At 40.1% G+C, this 22668-nt stretch overlaps 2 protein-coding genes across 2 annotated transcripts; one reads left to right on the top strand and one right to left on the bottom strand.

Moving 5' to 3' along the window:
* Positions 1–1154: 1154 nt before the first annotated feature.
* ltap1 (lipid transport auxiliary protein 1) lies at positions 1155–20476 on the bottom strand. Its single transcript, XM_088327375.1, has 7 exons — positions 20094–20476; positions 18907–19008; positions 18737–18833; positions 17168–17221; positions 16908–17074; positions 5323–5381; positions 1155–5237 (listed from the first exon to the last, which is right to left on the bottom strand). The coding sequence occupies exons 1-7, from the start codon at positions 20154–20156 to the stop codon at positions 5009–5011; spliced, it is 771 nt and encodes a 256-aa protein (XP_088183501.1). The 5' UTR covers positions 20157–20476; the 3' UTR covers positions 1155–5008.
* LOC148372785 (ninjurin-1) lies at positions 9147–14723 on the top strand. The gene is made up of 4 exons (XM_088327376.1): positions 9147–9367; positions 13133–13367; positions 14265–14400; positions 14477–14723. Exons 1-4 carry the CDS (start codon positions 9305–9307, stop codon positions 14556–14558), a joined length of 516 nt encoding a protein of 171 aa, XP_088183502.1. The 5' UTR covers positions 9147–9304; the 3' UTR covers positions 14559–14723.
* Positions 20477–22668: the final 2192 nt, after the last annotated feature.

Genomic DNA, 22668 nt, shown 5'->3' with positions numbered 1-22668 from the left:
TTTCCACAGTCATTGAGATGATCTTGATTTATTATTGCAGGGGCGTCATTTGAGCTCGGGGGCCACGTGGTAAAGAGGGGCTCTCTGGGGGCCGCGCTCGTAGATAATAATAATAATATAATAATTTCCTTTGTATTGTCATTCTTTGTAACAATGTACACGGAACGAAATGTCGATACACCTGACCCGTTGTAGCGAGTCGATGCAGCCGCAGCCAACAGAGGGCGCCGCCATTATACCAATTAGGTATGTCTCGGCCGAGGCGCGATGAAACAAAGAGAGAGAGGGGGGGGGGGGACAGAGAAACAGAGACAGAGAGAGATACAGGGAAAGGAAGTAGGAAGAAAAGGAGTAAACTGTGAAAAAGAGAAAACGAGAAAGAAACAGGAAGAAAAAGTAAGAAGAAATTTGAAAAAAAGAGAATGGAAAAACGTGAAGAAAAGGGAGAGAGACGGGGAAATAGAAAATAGGTGAGAGCAAGAGAGAAGAGAAAAAAAGAGTGTGAGAATAGACGAAAAAGAGGCAAATAGAGAGAATGAGAGAGAAAAAAAAATAGAAAATAGGTGAGAGCAAAAGAGAGAGAAGAGAAAAAAAAGAGTGTCAGAAGACGAAAAAGAGGCAAATAGAGAGAATGAGAGAGAAAAAAAAAATAGAAAATAGGTGAGAGCAAAAGAGAGAGAAGAGAAAAAAAAGAGTGTCAGAAGACGAAAAAGAGGCAAATAGAGAGAATGAGAGAGAAAAAAAAAATAGAAAATAGGTGAGAGCAAAAGAGAGAGAAGAGAAAAAAAAGAGTGTCAGAAGACGAAAAAGAGGCAAATAGAGAGAATGAGAGAGAGAGAAAAAAATAGAGAAATTCAATGGGAAAGGGAGAGAAAGAGGCAAAGAAAGGGAGAGGAGAGAGAGAAAATGAGAGGGGAAAAGAAGAGAGAGAAAAAGTAGTTTGCAATAGTCTGTGGTCTGTGCAGCCCTTTAAGACTTCTTGTAAAAAAGGGCTATACAAATAAACATGATTTGATTACTGCACTGAATTGTTATTGTTTTTTCTCACGTGGTGGAAACAATGTCCCTACGATCCAATCAAAGCTCAGGAGCGCCCTCTGCTGGGATTCCTCCGCACACTACCCAAACGGGGTAGAAAAAAAAACACCTAAAAAGACAATAAAGGTCAGTTTTATTTGGCAAATTATATTGAAATCACAACATATTATATTTCAAACGTTACAGTAGATTTCTGAATAACAAATTTATTAAAAGAACCATGTTACATTCAGGATGAATCAAAAACAATAGCAATAAAATCATATCACGAAGAATCAAAATCGACAAATGGCTTTAGTGAATCATCAATTTAAGGCTTAAAATGGCAAAAAATAAAAAGAAGTACACACGTTTCAGTAAAAGTGACGTAACAGTTGTCATGCTAGTCTTTGTTTTGTGCAATAAACACTGATTGTCTTCTTCCCCGCGTGGCATCGTAACTCGTTTTGGTCAAGCCGACTTCATAAATACATACAGCCCTAATTCTTGCAATACTAAGGCAAAAGTTGCATGTGCGAGGTATCATATCGGTTCAGAGGGGGGAAAAAAAGCCACTCATTTAAAAAAAAAAAAGGAAAATCTACTCCTAAATTCAGGTATCACTCTTTTGAGAGGGGGTGTATTCATATTTTTGAGATTTAAAACTGAAAAAACATCGCTTTGACACAATGAAAAGTAGTCTTGTGTAAAGCTTATAGTGTAAATGTTTGTTTTCCTTTTCAAAAACTCAAGATATAGCCATAAGTAACAAAAGTGAGTACACCATGAAGTGAAAGTTCCTAAAGTTCACTATTTTGTGTGGCCACTATGATTTTGCAGAACATGTGTGTGTATGCAAAGATTATAACTGCCTGAAACGAGTAAATGAAATGGAATGTACCACTTTAATCTTCCTGGCCACGGATTTGACCAGAGACTCACAAATTTTCACGGGAATGCTCTTTCACTCCTGACAACATGACTGAGCTGGGGGATATTCAAGATCTTGTGCTTCTCCTTCTTCCGATTGAGGATATTCCAAAGATGCTCTATTGGGTGTAGATCTGGAGACATGCTTGGCCAGTCCATCCCCTTTACCCTTAGCCCCTTCAGAAGACCCTTGGTCATCGTATTTGAGGACATTGCCCTGCGACCCAATTTCTGGAGGAAAGTGATCATTATCTGCTCCAGTATTACACAGTACATGTGTTTCCCTTAATGAAATGCAACTCCATAATTCCAGTTATACTCATGCAGCCCAAAACCATGATATTCCCAACACCATGCTTGACACTTTAGGCACGACGCAAACAGAATGTACTCCTCACCTGATTGCGGCCACACATGCTTCACAAAATCTAAGCCAAATCGATGAATATTTGTCTCATCAGACCAGAGGACATCTTTCCAGTAAGCCATGGCCTTTATTTACACACTTATTTTCACTGTCCCAATGCAATGTTTCTTCAGTGTTGATCAATCAAAAATTATAATGAAATCTCAGGCAGAAAATCCACATTTTTCATTTTGAAAATAAAGAAAAACTATGTAAAAATGAGGCACAATAGTTGCTTTATGTCCTATGTAAACCTGTGCTTAAATATCACCTGAAAAGATCAATTGTCTGAACACAAACTACTCTTTAGGGTTTGTTCGCTTGCTTAAAAATACTATTGCTTTTGTTTCGAAATCATCATAAAAACGTTTCCTTAAAATTCAAGATTTCTCGAATAAAAAAATATTAAAAGCGTACAACTTTTTTTTTGTATGTCTCTTTGACAGGGTGTGCGTAATACTACCTCATAATAACACATTATTCAGCAAAATTAATATGTAAACGTTTGACGGCGTACATGCAGAAAATGTAAACATCTTTAGGGCGGCATTAGCTCAGGACGTAGAGTTCTCATCATCATTGGGATCAAGGTTCGATTCCCGGCTCCTCCGTGTTATATGTCGAAGTGTCCTTGGGCAAGACACTGAATCCCTAATGCCCCAAATAAGCAGGTAGGCGCCTTGCATGGCTGACTTCCTATTGGTGTGTGAGTGTGTGTGTGAATGGGTAAGTGTGAAGCACATTGTAAAGCACTTTGGGAAGTCTTCATTGACTTGAAAAGTGCGATATAAAAGCAGAACATTTACCATTTACTTCAATAGTCAAAACTTTTAACCATGAAGTCCTTTTTTTGTCTTTATGATTACTGGTCCAAAGTGGACCCTGCGCTCAATTCAGGCAAAAGTGTCCAAAGTCAGAAGGGATAGGCGATTGGTTTTCAAAAATGTGGCTTGGGGACACCTCGGGGTTATTCAACGGCGACCCAGGGTCCAGAAAATATTTTGCACTTGATTGAATATATTAAGACTACAATACAATATTCATATCGGAATTTGCTTTCCATAAAAAAAGCACAATCATTGCTGTAATCTGTTTTTGTTGTAGAAAAAGACAGGTTAGTAACTTTAAATCAGTTTTAGGATTATGGATCCTAGAAAGGCTCTACCTAGGGAGAAAAATACGTATTTTTCGCACCATGAGACCAAAAAGGATTATAGGGAGCACCCCCCATAAACTAGTAATTCGTCATATATATAAACCTACAGGAAGAGCTACTGTATTTGCGCTGACAAAGATCATAAACCTTATATGCAACGGGAATAGAATCCGGGTTGTGGCGGTGACAGAGCCGGCACCTACCTTTTTGACAACTAGTGATACAGATTAGGGCTGCACGATTAACTGAAATCTAACGGATATTGTGATGTGACATAATGCGATTTTGTCATCGCAAGACACTGCGTTTTTTTCAAAGATTTCTAGACAGCGACACTAACAAAGCTCCCCAGGAGAGGGCACTGTTTCCTGAAATTTAACCCCTTAACAATTCTGTAAAATTCACCTAAAATCTTAATCTAAGTAAATTCAATGCTGTTGTTGAACTGTTTAGAGAATCTTGATGGTTTTGGTCCAAATTATCATCAGATACATTTTGTGGCGCTTTTTTGCGTTTATTCATATCTTTCGTACGTGATCTGTATCACCTAGGGATAGCGGAGATGCCCGGAGACCTGTTCTAGAAATAGTAGAGAAAAATGGGTTATTGTGAGTATCTAGTTATCTATTTAATTCTACTTCCAGTAATCAACCAGGTAATAACAAAGTTACAACATAGTAATAACCAGGGTTGGGTAGGGTTACTTTAACTGGATCACTTTCAATTACTTTTGGATTACTCCAATAGCAAATATGCTAATAAAAGACAAAAGAAACTAAATATGAATAAAATGACTCAATTTTGTGCAGGCTTGGGGAGTAACGGAATACACGGAACAGCAAAAATGATGTTGGCAAGCTGTTTGGATTTATTTTCATTTTGTTTCCGTCGCATTTTATGTTAGTTTTGCCGGAGATCAAAGCCAGGAGAGAAAGCTTACCACATGTTGTGAGTCATCATTTTATTCATATTTAGTTTCGTTTGTCTTTTATTAGCATATTTGGTATTGGAGTAATCCAAAAGTAATTGAAAGTAATCCAGTTAAAGTAACCCTGCCCAACCCTGGTAATAACATAAGAAGTTATTTGACCAAACTTGGTATCCTTTTGCATTATTAGTAACAAAAAGTAGCTCTCAGCTTGCAAAAGGTTGGAGACCTTTGATCTAGTGGGTAAGTGTCGGCACAATCTTCGCCGCGGCCCGGGTTCGTTTCCCGTTGCCTTAAATGGTTTGCGATTGTGGTCAGCAATGTTTTTAGATCAATCAATTATTGCTCAACTGCATTAATATATCGTAAGACTTTGTGTAGATACCCACACGTGTAAATATTATTGTATGCGTTTCTATTCATATCCACCGTATTTTGCAGTATATAAGGCGCACCGGGTTATAAGGTTAAAATTTCGAACCAATTTGGGGTTTTTAGGTGCGCGTTATGAAGCGGAAAATACGGGAAATGAAAACATGCGGGCCCTAAAAAGCCAGCAGGCGGCGCCACCTCACAACGTGCTGTCAAGAGTGTTGTACTTGTCTTTAAAACTCTTGAGCTCCAAAAGATTCCTGGTCCTCTTGATGCGCTGCTGCGTCGCCGTCAGGTGAGGCCGAGAAGAGGAAGGGGAGGGGCTTAAAGTCTCCGGGGCGGCCACGGGGGTCAAGTCCCTGGCGGCGGTCTGGTGGTGCAGGCCGGCCGAGCTACTGTTGCTGCTGCTTCTGCTCTGGCTCTTGACGCTGAAACCACAAGCGTGGAGAAAAACGTTGCTACTGAATTGTAATTAAAGTTCAGCCCCTGGTAAGATCATCGCCGTTTACTCACGCGCAGGCCAGTTCTGTGAGAGCCTCCTGGTATTTACCGAGTTCTGCTTCGCCGAAAGCCTGCAATTTCATGCGGGACATTGTGCAGTTATAGTTATAGTTGGAATTAAATATCAAAATGTACCGTTTACCAAATTGTTCGAATGAGTTATCTGACTCCATTAACCAAACACAACCTACATTCACCCAACAATTTATGCGCGCTCGTTTCTTGAGGGACAAATGTACAGGAAAGCCGGGGGTAGATTTAATTTCCCTGACAATTTAAGTGTACTCCATCTAAAACGGCCGAATTAGTGACGTTTGAGTCTGTGTGAAGCCTTCTTCTGAAGTCCTTTAGCTTTTCCCTATTGGGTATCTTCTCCCCACATAATGGTGTGCCAGCTCCTCCCATGGGCGTGCCAAGGAAGCCCCCTGGGCTTCACCATCTCGTAGACGAGCGTCCCGATGTCTGGGGTACTCAAAACAACACCGAGCGTTTCTACGTCATCAGGGCCTGGATGTGCTGATTATCTTATTAGCGGTACGTTCCGTTCTGTAAACAACATCCTCCACCAGCCTGCCCTGATCATTTACTGTTCAGTGAATAAAGGCACAGTCAGTAAATATCTATTGCATTAAATGTAATTTGTAGTCAATCGTATCAAATCCTTTATAGTCAAACGTATAAAATCCTTCAAGGGCAATCACAGAGAGTTTACTTTTCAGGCTACTTCACAGATTTGTGTAGTGCGTCGTGTTCTGGATTCTGATTGGCTAAAGAGTCCCAAAGACAGTAGTTATTGGTCATCTTAACTAATTTATAAATCCAGATTTTGTGCGCGTGTGTCTTTGGTAATAGGCGTTAGGGGGGACTTTGTGCAATGAAAATGTTGACATTAGGAAAAAAAAGTGGGGACTTTTTTAAGCACCTAATTTTGATGGTAATTTTCCGCATGATATATTTTCATTAGAGTTTTTTTTTTTTTTTAGGTTTTGTTTAAAGTTATGTGTAAATGTGTAAAATCCCCTGCTCATCGGAACGCCTTGTGGCAGGAGCAGGGATTTTCAAGCCTCTTTTACACATCATTTTCAAACTACCGTGGCCAAGAGGTGCAAGTCTAGTAATGGTAATTTGTATAGCCCTTAATCACAAAAAGTCTCAAAGGGCTGCACAGACAACAGATTACTGCAAACTACAGACTATTATGACACCATTCCCTGATCTAAAACCTACATGAGGGCAAGGAAAAACCTCAACATGAGGAAAATGAAGAAACCTCGAGAAAGGACAGCACATAAGGTAATCCCCCTTCCAGGCTGATCAGGCTGCAACAGATGTTGTATTGACAAACAATACACAGATATTGTCAACGTGAAATATAGGTCATTCATAAGCTATAGAATAGAAGTTTGTTTTAAGCCTAGATTTAAACAGTTCCACTGAGGTTTCAGATCAAATCTCAGGTGGCAGAGTATTTCACAACACCAGGGCTCAGATGGAGAAGGCTTTCGAACCTGTGGTTCTCTTCTTGGCTCTTGGGATCAAGAGTAGACCAGCATTTTAGGTGCAAAAGCTCCAGACCGAAACATAGAGGGAAATTGTATCTGAGAGATATGAGGGAGCAAGTCCATGCATGATTTTTCATACCAACAGAACCTTAAAATCACAACTTAAGCTTACAAATGGCTCAGATGTCATTTCACCATATTTAACACAATGCGTCCTATCTGAGAGGTAGGATCTGAACCATAAGAGGACAGTTCCTGAGAGATCAATCCATTTTTTTAACCGTTCTAGTATGGTCCACAGTGTCAAAGGCAACACTAAAGTCCAGCAGCAACAACAGTAATGAAGCGCCAGAGTCCATTGCCAGTAGAAGATCATTGGTTACCTTAACCAGGGCTGTCTCAGTAGAGTTATTAGCCCTAAATCCAACTTGAGAAGACAAAAAGCACATTTACTAATCCCAAAACACTTTCCCATCTCAAATTTTACCGGAAAGGGAATGTCGCAACCTTAAAGCTCAACCGGAAGTGATGGTGAAACACGAGCAGCGAGAACATGGACAGCGAACAGCCTGTTTTGTGGCCAACACGAGCCCCTTAAAGCGGTTTTGCTTTTCGTTATGATCGGTCCTTAGAGCTTTTAAATACTGTCGCAAAACATAACGGGCAGAAACATTTGTTGGCCTGGAGAGAGATGCGCCCCACTGGGCTGTACTTGCCCAAGACACACCACAGGAAATGGTGCCCCTACGACCCAAGTGGATAAGCGGCACAACATGCTCCTTTTGCCACTACCAAGCTTGAGGTTTTCCATCAAACCTGGTGTGACAGCTTGTTGAAGTATAAAGCAGCCTTTGCCTCTGCAAAATCAGCCTATTTTTCGAAGGTGATTGCGGTACAAAAGAATAACCCTAAAATCCTTTTCGACACTGTAGCATCGCTAATGAGGCAACAGATTATTCCAAATAGTTCTACCCATTCACCCCATGACTTTATGGTCTTTTTTAATAAGTAGATTCAACGCATACGGGAAGAGATTTCTAAAGACCATGTGAATACGTCACATATCAAATGTCTGTACAGATGCACGACATGGCGGCTTTAGGTGTCATATTTGACCCAAATCTGTCCATTCAAACATACGTTAAGAATATTACTTGAACAGCAATTTTCCATCTTCGTAACATTGCTAAAATTCGACCTATGCTGTCTCAGTCGGATGCGGAGATTATAATTCAGGCGTTTGTTACCTCCCGTCTCGATTACTGTAATGCACTACTCTCCTGTCTCCCTAAGTCCAAAATAAAGAGCCTTCAGCTGGTACAAAATGCTACAGCGAGGCTTTTAACTAAGACAAGAAAGTTTGATCACATTACCCCGATTTTAGCTAACCTGCATTGGCTCCCTGTTAGCTTAAGATCTGATTTTAAGGTTCTGTTGGTAGTATACAAAATCATGCATGGACTTGCTCCCTCATCTCTTTCAGATGTAATTTCGCCCTATGTTCCGGTCCGGAGACTTCTCTCTGAAAATGCTGGTCTACTAGTGTTCCCAAGAGCCAAGAAGAGATCCGCAGGTTCAAGAACGTTCTCTGTTCGGGCCCCGGTGCTGTGGAACGCTCTTCCCTGCAACCTCAGTGGTTTAAATCAAAGCTTAAAACGCACTTCTATTCTATAGCATATGAATAACCTATATTTTATGTTGACAATATCTCTGTATTATTTGTTATTGCAACATCCATTGCAGCCTGGTCATCCTGGAAGGGGGGTGACCTCATGTGCGGTCCTTCCTCAAGGTTTCTTCATTTTTCTCATGTTGAGGTTTTTGAAATTTTCCTTGCCCTCATGTAGGTTTTAGATCAGGGGATGGTGTAATAATAGTCTATAGTTTGCAATAATCCGTGGTCTGTGCCGCCCTTTGAGACTGTTTGTGATTAAGGGCTATACAAATAAACATGACTAGACTTGACTATCACAGCCACAAGTCTTTATGAGTAGGACTCCATATGTTTTGCACATCTTCAGTCAGAAAGCCACCGTGATTGGAAAATCATATTGACATATTACTAAAAAAATTGGTGGACACATGTTTATAGGTTTACACTTCTCTTTTATTCTCAATGAAAAACCAGGTAACTGTTTTCTATAAAAGAGACCCAGACAAGTCAAGAAGGTGACGCATAACTGGCATTTCCGAACCACATAATATTATGTTGTGGAATGAAGTGGGCCTTCAGGCCTTAACTTTGTCATGTGTGATCTGTACCAATAGTAATGGGCGTGGTCACGTCCTTGGAGGAAGGGTTAAAACATGTGCACTATTTATTTGACACTTCGACTTTCCTTACTACAGTGAGCATGTCGCTCTTCTCAATGTAACCATTGACTCGCTCTTCCTGTCTAGCGAGATTAGTTTTCTCCCGTGTGCTTTACTTCCAGCAGTAATCTTCCTTTGTCATACTTTAAGCGAAAACAGCAAGAAAAACGAATCTCGACATGGACACAGAACGCTCGCTCAACGGTGAGGCCATCGCTCTCAATAAACCTAACGACGTAGAGGTAAGAAGATAGATGGAAAGATATATAGATAGATAGATGGATGTGTAGATAAATAAATAGATAGATGTCTGGATAGATAGATATCTAGATAGATAGATATATGTCTAGTTAGAAAAATAGATAGATATATGTCTAGATAGATAGATGTCTGGATAGATAGATAGATAGATATATGTCTAGATAGATGGATAGATAGATATATGTCTAGATGGATAGATAGGTAGATGTCTAGATAGAGAGATAGAGATAGATAGATCTCTAGATAGATGGATTGATATATGTCTAGATAGAAAAGTAGATGTCTAGATAGATGGATATATAGATCGATAGATGTCTAGATAGATGGATGCCTAGATAGATCGATAGATGTCTAGATAGATAGATGTCTAGATAGATGTCCTGATGTCTAGATAGATGGATGTCCAGATAGATAGATAGAGATGGATAGATGTCTAGATGTCTATATAGATGTCTAGATAAATGGATTGATAGATATATGTCTAGATAAATAGATAGATGTCTAGATAGATGTCTAGGTAGATAGAAAGATAGATGTCTAGATAGATGTCTGGATAGATAGATGTCTAGATAAATAGATAGATATATGTCTAGATAGATATATGTCTAGATAGATATATGTCTAGATAGATAGATAGATAGATAGATAGATAGATAGATAGATAGATAGATAGATAGATAGATAGATAGATAGATAGATAGATAGATAGATAGATAGATAGATAGATAGATAGATAGATAGATAGATAGATAGATAGATAGATAGATAGATAGATAGATAGATAGATAGATAGATAGATAGATAGATAGATAGATAGATAGATAGATAGATAGATAGATAGATAGATAGATAGATAGATAGATAGATAGATAGATAGGTGTCTAGATAGATGTTTGGATAGATAGATAGATGCTCAGATGTCTAGATAGAGATGGATAGATGTCTAGATGTCTATATAGATGTCTAGATAGATAGATAGATAGATAGATAGATATGTGTCTAGATAGATGGATTGATAGATGTATGTCTAGATAAATAGATAGATGTCTAGATAGATGTCTAGATAGATGTCTAGATAGATGTCTAGATAGATGTCTAGATAGATGTCTAGATAGATAGAAAGATAGGTGTCTAGATAGATGTCTGGATAGATAGGCGTCTAGATAAATAGATAGATGTCTAGATAGATAGATGTCTAGATAGATAGAAAAATAGATCTCTAGATAGATGTCTGGATAGATAGATGTCTAGATGTCTAGATAGATAGATAGATAGAAAGATGACGTTCTAAAAGAATGCTGGATCGGCAAAGAGTTATGTGAAGTTATGTCTTCTGATATTTTGAGATGAACGAGATCATTGTTACTCAAAGAAAGTTCTAGTTCCAGTGTCATGTCACACCCACCTGTGTAACCTGAGTTTTGTGAATACACACACCTAAAATGCCTCGGGCCTTTCTATCTGTGTTTGCTTCTAAATGTGTTTGGGTGTGTGAACAAACACAACAAAACTATTTTGTTTTGCTTTATTTTCTCTTATATTGGGATATAGGACTTTCCATGTTTCACAGTTGTTGTCCAAAGAACATGGTTATGGGTAAGATACAAGAGTTGGGGAAACTGCGTCAGTGTAAAGGATTAGTTCTTTGACAAGATGAGTCAGCACTCACATGCGTGTGTGCCACTCCTTTCTGAGACTCTTCGCTACACATGTACAGTAAGTGCTTGTGATGAAATAAACAAGCAACCTCCTTGATATCCCAGCCCACTTACCTAGTGTTCTCTTTTATTGATGTTTACTATGTTTGTGTCCTGTGACTCAATGCTAAATCTGTTCCACCCTGGTCATCCTGGAAGGGGGAATACCACTTGTGAGGCCCCTTCTCAATGTTTCTTTTTTCCTCATGCTGAGGTTTTGAGTTTTCCCTTGCCCGCATGTTGGTTTAAGATCAGGCAATGGTGCCATTGTAATCCTGTGCATTCCTTTGAGATATTTTTCTGATTAAGGGCTATACAAATAATTATGACTTGACGTGACTTATCTGTTATATGCTTCAGTTTATTTAAAAAACAATAGCAATTAAAGACTGATCGAATGAACAAAGGAAGGAAGGAAGGAAGGAAGAGCTGATAGTAGGATGGCTGGAAGGACAGATTGAAGGATTGATTGAATTGATTCTGGATAGATCGAAGTAAAGAATGAAAGCGGGAAAGAAAGAGAGCAAATAAGGGAGTATTGAAAAAAGAAAGCATAAAAGAACAAAGGAAGTTATGCAAGAATGAATGTAGGTGTTTTTTAAGGAAGTAAGGAATAAAGGCTGGAAGAATGATGGTAGAGAGGCAGGTATGAAGTACCTAATATATAAGCTAGTTGGAATGGGTGACCTCCGTGTGGATAAAGCGGTTGGAAAATGAATGAATAAATACTATCGAACAGCACGGCTGCTGAGTGGTTAGCGCATCAGCTCCCACAGATCCGGGATTCAAATACGTCTACTGGCCTCCCCATGCAGAGTTTGCATGTCCTCCCCATGCCTGTGTGGGTTTTATCTAGAAACTCTGTCTTCCACATCCCAAAACATTTAAATTGTCCCTAGGTATGAATGTGTAAATGGTTGTCTGTCTCTGTGTGCCCTGCAACTGGCAGATAACCAGTTCAGTGTCCCCTGCCCACTGCCCGCAGATGGCTGAGTAGGGGCTCCAGCACCCCGCGACCCTAGTGAAAATAAAAGGTGCAGAAAATGGATGAAAGGATGGATGGATGAAAACTATCTTCCACTGTTCTCATGGTTGACCCAGAAAAGCAAACATGTTTCCTGCTTTGGCATGTTGAGAATATTCACTGCTATAAACAATGACATGATTGACACGTATTCGCATGTCCTTTTTTTAGTAAGTACATAGAATTTTTTACATCAACTTGACAGGTTAAAAAGTGAGGATGTAAAAGTTAACTAGGAAGGGTGGGTTGATTAATACATGGTTAGATAAAAGAGATTAAGGAAGAGAGGTATAAAAGCAGTAAAACTTTAGACAGGATGGAATGGTAGCTTGTTACAAACGTTTGCTTTATTTCGATTTCGAAATCTTCGTTCGGTTTGGAAATTTCGATTCGTTTGGCAATTTGCATACTCGGCAGCCAATCAGAAGCCTGCATTGAAAAACTTCGTGCTTCCGGACTCTCCCGAGCGTTATTAGGTCGTGCATTTGCATATCATTTTCCAAAATAGACGCACTGAGAACACAAGAAAAATGGAGAAGTGGTTAGGAATCAAGCCAAAACCTCAGCCCTAGAAGAAATATTCAAAAGAAGCTACCAAAATTTACGACGCTTCAAAATGTAAACGTACATTAGAAGCAACGTGGAAAGAGGAGTTCATGTGGCTTGTAGCAGACAAAGGAACGCTAACATTGCATGAATGAAGATGAGTAAATACAGGTACATAGTACAAGCAATGAATGATATAAGTAGATTTATACTAAACTTAATTTTAAAGTGTTGTTCTGTTATATATTCTGATTATCAATCCTTAATACTTTGCAACGATGATTTTTTTTGCGATGAGTCGTCTTGATTGTGTTTCAAGTTGTGAAAAATGGGGCAGGCAACATTATGGAAAGGCAGGTAATTTTTTAGAGTTGACTGCCCTGGTGTCCGCTAACTTCTTGTCACGAGTTTCAGACACTGATAAATGGCAAGAAGGAAGGATGGATGCTCATTGTAAGCTAACCAAAAGAAGTCCACAGGTCCTGACTTCCCAGTCCGGCAAAGTGCAACGGACCCTCAACTTGAATCACTACGCCACCAAGAAGAGCGCGGCTCAGAGCATGCTGGACGTGGCCTTACTGATGGCTAACTCGTCACAGCTAAAGACAGTTCTCTACGTGGGGCCTCATTATCGCTTCTACATCCCTCTGGTCGTCTTGCTCTGTGTGTCCATCACATTGCAAGTCATCGTGGGCCTCCTGCTTGTTTTTATTGGCAAGTAACTGCAACCTGTTTGGGGTTTGGCAAATCTTCCTGTATTTGTAATCAGGGTTCGGTAGGGTTACTTTAACTGGATTACTTTCAATTACTTTTGATTTACTCCGATACCAAATATGCGAATAAAAGACAAAAGAAACAAAATATGAATAAAATGACTACATTTTGTGCAGGCTTGGGGAGTAACATATAGAGGAAAGGCAGCGCCAGCGATACGGTGCTCGCTGGACGCGGGAAGCAAGCTGGTCACGGGATCGGAACGTGTTCTGAATGCGGAAGTGGATCTCCGGAACGGGAGATCTTAGCTTAGTTAGACAGAAAAACATGTCAATAGCCGGGACAGAAGATAGGAACATGGTTGGGGTCAAAAAACGGGTCGTTAGCCGGAACGGGAGATCAAAACGTGGTCGGGGTCAAAAAACGGGTCGTAGCAGGAGACAAACGGGGAAATCAAGAACGGACGAGCAGGGTTGGGTAGGGTTACTTTAACTTGATTACTTTCAATTACTTTTGGATTACTCCAATACAAAATATGCTAATAAAAGACAAAAGAAACTAAATATGAATAAAATTATAAAATTTTGTGCAGGCTTGGGAAGTAACGGAATACATGGAACGGCAAAAATGATGTTGGCAAGCGGTTTGGATTGATTTTTATTTTGTTTCTGTCGCATTTTATGTTAGTTTTGCCGGAGATCAAAGAGATCAAAGCCAGGAGAGAAAGCTTACCACGTGTTGTGAGTCATACTTTTATTCATATTTCGTTTCTTTTGTCTTTTATTAGCATATTTGGTATTGGAGTAATCCAAAAGTAATTGAAAGTAATCCAGTTAAAGTAACCCTACCCAACCCTGTTTGTAATTGTTTTGTTTTTCTTTGTCTGGGTTGCCACAGTAAAGTACGACCTGAATGACGTGCGCAAACACGCCAAGTTGAACACCATGAACAACATAGCGACCGTTCTCGTCTTCTTCACCGTCCTCATCAATATTTTCATCACTGCGCTGGGCTTTGAAGGACATGCTCTCAGGTGCCCCTGCCAAACACTCACAAAGACATTGCCATATTTTTGGTTTTATTGACGAGACCGTTTTCCCTTTTCGCAGGCCACAACAATATGGCGTGACGTTGGAAGTACCTCCTAAAATTGCGCCTCATTCTCAAGAGTTCAACACGACTGGACTTTGAGACAGAATTTCATTCAAATAATTCGATTTGCTTGTCCTTGCATGTCCCCTTTTCGTATGTACATAGAACGTTTTTACATTCACTCGTCAAACAGCTGCATGCAGTAGTTTTTATTTTGTACTTTTGTCTGTTGGCCAGTTATTATGAATGAAATTATATGGTAAATGGTCTGCATTTATATAGCGCTTTTCAAGTCAATGAAGGCTTCTCAAAGCATTCACACACACACTCACACACCAATAGCGACCATTCAGCCATGCAAGGCGCCAACCTGCTTATTGGGGGCATTAGGGATTCAGTGTCTTGCCCAAGGACACTTCGACATACAACACGGAGGAGCAGGGAGCCGAACCTGCGATCTCTTGATCCCAAGAACAATGGTAAATCGAAGCCAACAGATGGCAGTGTCTGACTCATTTTTAAGACGGATTGTGGAGAACCATGGCAACAATATCAAGCATTTCCTAGCACTCCACCCAAAATTCAAGCTCTTTTTAATCCTTGAAAACACAACGTTAAATTTGAGGCGTTTAAGGGTTTCAAGTACCCATACAAACCCTGAAGAATTAACTTTGCAGTTTTAATACTGTACTTATGCATCATCTATTACTTTATTTCACAAATGCTGAAAAACATTCCATTTGTGTGTCAATCTTCACTTTTTTGAAAAATTCAAGCCGTGGATATGTCCACATTTGACCCAAACTGGGTTAATTTTTAACCTCCCCATTTTTTCTCTAGGAAGTCAGTGTATCTTATCTGAGGGCATTTATCATAGCCTCATTGGACTTTGTGTGTGTGTGTGTCCTTGTCAATAGAGGCTATGCGTTTATATTGATTTCAATACACAGTACTGTAGTGCATTTAATTGTATAACAATGATAAAAAATCCAAGTCTCGACTGCACGGATTTCGCCTAGGTTTTGAACCCAAACCCCGCGATAAACAACAGATCACTGTACCCCAAAAAGAGCTGCCAAAAAAAGAAAGTTTTATCAGAGATGGATCCTTGTTTGGAGATGAAAAGCAACATTACTTCAACTGTAAGGACTTGAAGAATAATTTCCCCCACGGTGTTCGGTTTGGAGTGCTATTTCACGTTAGTCCACTGGAGGGCAGCATGATTATTTTTACTAAATACACTTAAGGCAAGGCACGCGCAAGAATAAACTCTTTTTTTCATCTTTTGGGGGGTTTGGGTTGGCATTTAGAAGCGGGCTTTCTCTCACTTTCACAATTTTTGTGGCCCACTTACAAATGGAAACACAAATAAAAAACTGCAGGGATGGGCATAACGTCTGTCTCCAGCACTCCCCCAACCTCCGTTTCTCCAATCTAATATGTCCCAACCCCAACAAGCTGATAGAAGTAAAAAAAAAACAGACAGGCGCACTGGAAATTAAAGCTTAGGGGCTCTTTGAACTCAGTTGTGCATTGTTAACATAAATGTAATAGAGAAAATATTTAACGACACCTCAAACGATGCACCCTACATTTAGGAATTCTGATGAGAATAAAATCAATCAATCTGTAAAAAAAATAATCCGTAATTTGTGTCGGAACAGTATGCAGTATGCGGCTTCCCAGTCTCAGAGCGGGCGCCCTACCATCTAGGCCAGGGGTGTCAAACTCATTTAAGCTCAGGGGCCACACGATAGAACAAACATTCTCTCAGGGGCCGGTTTAGTAGATTAGAGAGAAAGAAAAAAGAGAAAGAAATAAGAGAAAGATAGGGAGAGAAAGGTACAGAGGGTGGGACAAAAAGAGAAAGAGAGACAGAGAGAGAGAGAGAGCGTGAGAAAAAGAGATAAAAACAGTAGTAGTGAGAGAGGGGGAAAGAAAGGGAAAGAATGAAATCCAAAGAGAAATAGAAAGAGAAAAAGAGGAGAGAAGGAGAGAAAGGGGAAAGACAGAAGGGGAAAGCAAGAGAGAGAGAGAGAAAGAGAGTAAAGGAAAAAATGAAGAGAGAGCAAAAGAAGGTCAAATGACAGAAAGACAAAAAGGAACAAAGAAAGAGAAAAAGAGACAGAGTGAAAGAGAGAGAGATAGAGTGAGTGAGAGAAAAATGGAGGAAGAGAGAGAGAGAGAGAGAGAAAAAGAGAGATTAGAGAGAGAGAAATACAAGTGCAGCGTTTGTGAGAGGCACCTGGCTTTGGCAACATCAAGTGGACCTAGTTCAACCTACAGCTCTCTTTCTCTTGCGCTTCTCTGAGTGTTGTCTCGCGGGCCTGATTCTGCCCGCGGGCTGCCCGTTTGACACCTGTGATCTAGGCTACCGAGCTGGATACATCACAATGTTTACAGACATATGAAAGGGCCTGTTAAAAAAGTAAGAAAAAATATGCTGACCTTGTCGCCGTGTCGTGCTTTATAGTAGCCATCTAGCACCGTGTCGATCAGACCACTCTGCCCATCGCGGAAGAGACAATGCGAATTTTTAAGCTGCAGAAGCCATGTCCGGAATCGTTTTCCTGTCACGGCGCTGGATGATCCCCCCAGCTCACGAAAAGGGAAATCTGCACAGAAAATTGAGAACACAGATGTTCATTTGTACTAAAATTCACTTCTGCCCACTGATAACTGTGTGAGGAAAAAGGTTGTTAAGTGACCTGTGTCTCTGATGGCATCGAGGGCTCTCATTCTGTACCGATAGTCACAGCTATCTGCCAAATAGACACACAGATGGGGAATAAGACTGAATTCCAAATGCAAACCTTTAGAGAAGTGCATTAAGCCCTGGAAAGAAGGAGCGACATTAGCAAGACCGGGTCAGCAATCAGCGCCATTATGACGGAGCTGTCCACTGCACACTAGACGCAGCTTCAAGTTATCAATTAAGTGTTTTAAATCACACGACCATTAAACATGGCGACTTTTGTCACAAATAGCATTGTTTACAAAATAATAAAACATGTTTGCATACAACACTTAAATCTGGGGTCTCAAACTCGCAACCCGAGGGGCTAATTATATTCCCGCATGACGACAGTTTGAAGCCCCCGCCTTTATGTGAAAATGTAACGTGCAGCCCGCGCAAGCTTCATATGCATGCTACCTCCGTGCGAATTCATAAGGCAAGGCTCGAAAATTTTTTTAAATGGGGTATTTGAAAGTCATTGTACTTGGCTGGCTGCTCCAATTTCAAGCACAAGAAAGAACAAGAAAGAGATACAGCTAGAGAGACAGAGATACAGCTTGAGAGACAGAGATACAGCTAGAGAGACAGAGACAGAGAGACAGAGAGACAGAGAGAGAGAGAGAGAGAGCGCACCTAGGGACTTCTGACTACGGTAATTTGATTTCTCTGCTTTATAACTGTATTTGGTTTCCCAAGTCTTTTTAATGGCCCTTATTGTTATATATTTTAGTATTATTTACTTTGACTGTTTAAATTGAATTTCAATTTAATTAATTTAATAGTTCATTTAATTTTTAATTTTAATTTAAAAGTTCTTTGGACATTAATAATAATTAATTATTAATTAATTTAAGTTAATCTTTTTATTAATTCTCAATACAGGACCCTGGCGGTTAAGGTATCCGTGAACCGAGAACAGGTTTCTTATCTTGAAAGCTAATTTTGTGTGGGGAAAATAATTATAATGGAGAATAGCGGAATTATTGTGTGTTGTGGGAAAACCATGAGGTGGCCCTAATTCGCCACCGATGGCCCTAAAGTAAATTGACTTTGAGACACCTGACTTAAACACAGGAAAGGCAAATGTTCCTGAAAAGTAATGCACGCGAAAAGAAAACACATAAGATATTGTGGAAAAGTACAGATGAGATTTAACAGCGACACTTTTACTGTTGTTGAGGGTTGCCACAGCAACAATTAGCGAGAAGTTTGTCATCATTGTGGGGGGACGAGGGAACTAATTGACTAATTTATCCTCCAGAAGGTCATCTGGAATATTTTCAGATGTCACCGCAGTGTTTTTGCATAAAGAGCGCATGCGTTGTGGTAAGGAGCACTGCGTCGTTGTCCCTTATGGAGGATTTCACGACCGAATGCCAAAAAGAAGCGGAATACAGGTTGGAGAAACATGTGCGCAAAGGCTTATGTTGGCTTTTTCCATGTGCATATGAATAAACACAACATATATTAGCCACATTGATAAAACGGAGAATTTCTTTTTCACAAATGATGAGTGTGTGCCAGCATCTAACAAACACACCAGAATAGAGCCGCTTGTCTTCTGGAGAAAGCAAACGAGGCTCAAAGCTGATTTTCTGAACCTGGCACAGTTTGGCTTCGATTTCTTGCCTAAGCTCCTGCAACAAACATACAAAACAAAATAGAGCAGCAGCACATTGAGGCTCACGTTAATGCTTAACCTCTTGTTACCTTAGGAGCATTGTGACCAATAGGAGCGTGGGGCCCACGACGAGATTTCATGGCCAGTCGCATAATTTGCCTTTTCACAAAGATAAATAACAAGACAAAGACCTATAAAGGAAAACGAGGAAAAATGATTCCATCCGTGATCTAATTTGTTTTGTCTTGAGGGTGAAGCAAGAAGGGCACAAAAAATATTAAGAGGCACACAAAAGTTTTGAAACCCAACATTGTTTTCACAAGTTACAAACATTATGCTCCCGCTATACTGTGATCTGGTATATACGACATTGTCAGTCACAATCTCAGTATTGTAAGTCCTAAAAATAGAGAAAACAATGCTGCACTAAGATTTTGAGATGAGAAGTTTCTCATTGCTGTCAATTGGATGTTTTGTCAAGTCAAGTTTATTTGTGACACCAAGTAACGGAATACATGGAACGGCAAAAATGATGTTGGCAAGCTGTTTGGATTTATTTTCATTTTGTTTCTGTCCCATTTTATGTTACTTTTGCCGGAGATCAAAGGGATCAAAGCCAGGAGATAAAGCTTACCACGTGTTGTGAGTCATCATTTGATTCATTTTTAGTTTCTTTTGTCTTTTATGAGCATATTTGGTATTGGAGTAATCCAAAAGTAATTAAAAGTAATCAAGTTAAAGTAACCCTACCCAACCTTGGGTAAGTGTATGATTTTTAGTTTAGTTTGAACAATTTATATTGACACTTTTAGCAGCAAATAAAAAATATGAGGTTTGAACAATTTGTATCGACACTTTAAACAGCAATTAAACATATTCACAATTTCATTATGGCAGCACGGCGGCACAGTTCATGTCATGGGAACCTGTCGTGGGTTCAAATCCAGACTTCTGTGCGGAGTTTGTATGTCCCTAGGTGTGAATGAGCGAATGAGTTGTCTGTCCCTGTGTGCCCTGCGATTGGCTGGCAACCAGTTCAGGGTGTCCCCTGCCCACTGCCCGGAGATGGCTGGGATGGGCTCCAGCCCCCCCGCGACCCTAATGAGGATAAGCGGTACGGCTAATGAGATGAGACAATTTCATTATATCATTTTCTAACAACATGAGGTTTGAACATTACCAGGAATGATGACTAAGTTATGATGAAGACTTGAATTAACAAAATATTTGCAAAGAGCAAAAAAGTTTGTTTGTTTTTAAAAAGATTTGGACTTACCAGACTACCAAAGGCCATGACGAGCACGACGTTGACGCTCGACAGAGGAGAATCAATTCTCATTTTTGTACATACAATCGACAGATAAGGAAGGAAAAAACCAACGAGAACGGCGAAAATGTGCTGTTTTCTCAGCGGAAGGCTTCTGGTGATACCATGCGGTGAAATTCTTCATTAATAAGCTCGTTACTCAAGTTACGAATCGGAGAAACGTTCTTGTTTTTAAAAGTTACATATTGGCGTCCGGTTTGTTGACTTCCGGGTTGGTCACGTGGTGAAATGACGTTTTACCCTACCCTTTTTACGAAAAGAAACCAGATAAAAGCGCCATTAACTACCTGCTTTTAGATAAAAGTGACAGAAACCAAACAATTTAAATCATTGAACCATTATAAACAAAATTAATAAATAAATTTGGTAAATACCGCTCCATGATATTCGCGTTGAACACATTATTTTTAATTGTCTATCAAGCCGGTGTTTAGTGATGGGAGTTCCAGCTCTTTTTTGAGAACTGAATCTTTCGGCTGGGCTCACTAAAAAGAGTCGGCTCCCAAACGGCTCTTCAGAGTTTTGGTGTTGCTAATATATTACCAATAATAATAATGTAATATTGAGCACGAAAATGAATAAACAATTAATTGGAAATGTATTTTTCTACCACATTATAATAACCTTATTTTTTCACTCCATAGTGAACCTTTAACATTTAGACATTTAACTCTTCACACTAATTAAAGAAAATGCAAATCGTTAACTCATCTTCGCTGAAAATATACAATAAAATCACTGGTAGCTATTTACAATCAACTATTAACTAACTTGGACTGAAACTACACAAATATAAATTAAAAATGTGTAATTGTAGACAGTCAATATATGTAAATACTGATGTGTTCATTTATTCATGTATTTTCAATGAAACACTTACATTTAATAATTTATTTATATATTAATCTAACTTATTTTGTTATTTTTTGAAAGAACAATTTCATTTTTCATTTATCTAGTTATTTATTCATTTAAGCATAATCAATTTGAATATAGATATAAAATATACAAAACACAAAGTCTTTTACCAGACAAAGAGCCCTCAAGCCTTTAAAAGTCACAAAAGCAGAGTACGTCATCTTTATGTATTTGTTTTTCGACAAAAATATGAAAACCACAAGAAATCCAATGCGTATTGTACGATGTGATACTCAAAATTTTGGAACAAAATAGTCTTTCCCCTTTGATTTTCGATCTGGTATCAGTATTGTCACATGCCGCTGCCGGTCAATACCAAGGTCTGGCTCATCTGAGAGGCACAGGATGACTCTAAACAATGGTGACTACTTGATGTAGGTGCTGTATTTGAGTCAGATCAGGGGTCTCATGATAACTGATGCGAGGCACTTGTGCCCGTTCCTTTGGCGCCAACAGCCCTGGTCGCTGATTGGGTCCCTGCCACTTTTTAAACCCCCCGGCTCCCTGTTACCGGCGTCAGACCGTTTTGTGAACCTATGCTCTCAACTAGGCAAGCTTAGTGCTATCCGACATTATCCTGCCCAGTTTTTTCCTGCCTGATACCTGTTGCGGACCTGTTTCTGGACCTGTTTCTGCTTTGCTCCTCCGTCCCGGCCATCGACCTGTTTTGCCCTGTTTCCTGCCTGATACCTGTTGTCGACCTCTTTTCTGGACTCGTTACTGCCCTTGCTCCTTGACCTATATTTTCTCGCTGTCTACAACTACCCTGGCTCGACACGTAAGTGCCACTCCCGCGTTCCTGCCATCAGCTACCAGTGACCAACGATCATCGGATCATGGAAGCAAGCACTGCTCTCTTTCTTAGATAAAACTGAGTAAAATGAACGCTACTGGGTCCTGTCTCCGTTCCTGGCTTGTGACATCAGGAGGCTTTTCCTGCTACTGGTAACCATGAAAACCATCTCATCTCATCTCATCCGCTACAGCGCTTATCCTCAGTAGGGTCGCGGGGGTGCTGGAGCCCATCCCAGCAATCATCGGGCAGTGGGCAGGGGACACCCTGAATTGGTTGCCATCCAATCGCAGGGCACACAGGGACAGACAACTCACTCGCTCATTCACACCTAGGGACAATTTGGACCGGCCAATTCACCTGAAATGCATGTTTTTGGAATGTGGGAGGAAACCGGAGTTCCCGGAGGAAACCCACGGGGAGAACATACAAACTTCGCACAGGAAGTCCGGAGCCGGATTTGAACCCGCGCAGGAGGTTCCCAGGACATGAACTGTGCCGCACATGCGCTAACCACTGCGCCGCCGTGATGCCCCCATGAAAACCAATACTCTCCATTTCATGTGGGGGAGAAAACTCCCCTTAAAAACGGCCGGGATAGGAATGGGTGCCGCCAGGCTGTACTAGCCCGAGACACACAACCGAAGTCCCGACGACCCTGGTGGTTAAGGGATCCATAAACTATTAATTATCATTCACTTGAGTCCAAATTTGGCTCATTTTCCTGTTTTGACTCATTACTTTTGGATTGTTTTGTCCACTGTATTACACTCTTAAAGACGCATCGTGAAAAATTAAGATAAAAACAAAGAC

Source organism: Urocampus carinirostris, chromosome 2 (assembly GCF_059441175.1).
Source record: "Urocampus carinirostris isolate Australia breed hairy pipefish chromosome 2, RoL_Ucar_1.0, whole genome shotgun sequence".
In the NCBI taxonomy this organism is placed as follows: Eukaryota; Metazoa; Chordata; class Actinopteri; order Syngnathiformes; family Syngnathidae; genus Urocampus; species Urocampus carinirostris.
The sequence above is the reverse complement of the archived record's forward strand: the minus strand, read 5'-3'. Positions and strand labels throughout refer to the sequence as shown.

Excerpts from the sequence above, each read along its gene's own strand:
- ltap1 (XM_088327375.1), bottom strand. The coding sequence starts at position 20,156 with ATGAGAATTGATTCTCCTCTGTCGAGCGTCAACGTCGTGCTCGTCATG. Across the intron at positions 18,834-18,906 it reads TTGGTCACAATGCTCCTAAG|GAGCTTAGGCAAGAAATCGA; the intron begins GTAACAAGAGGT and ends TGTTTGTTGCAG. Across the intron at positions 17,075-17,167 it reads CGATGCCATCAGAGACACAG|ATTTCCCTTTTCGTGAGCTG; the intron begins GTCACTTAACAA and ends TTTTCTGTGCAG.
- LOC148372785 (XM_088327376.1), top strand. The coding sequence starts at position 9,305 with ATGGACACAGAACGCTCGCTCAACGGTGAGGCCATCGCTCTCAATAAA. Across the intron at positions 9,368-13,132 it reads ATAAACCTAACGACGTAGAG|GTCCTGACTTCCCAGTCCGG; the intron begins GTAAGAAGATAG and ends AGAAGTCCACAG. Across the intron at positions 13,368-14,264 it reads CCTCCTGCTTGTTTTTATTG|TAAAGTACGACCTGAATGAC; the intron begins GCAAGTAACTGC and ends GGGTTGCCACAG.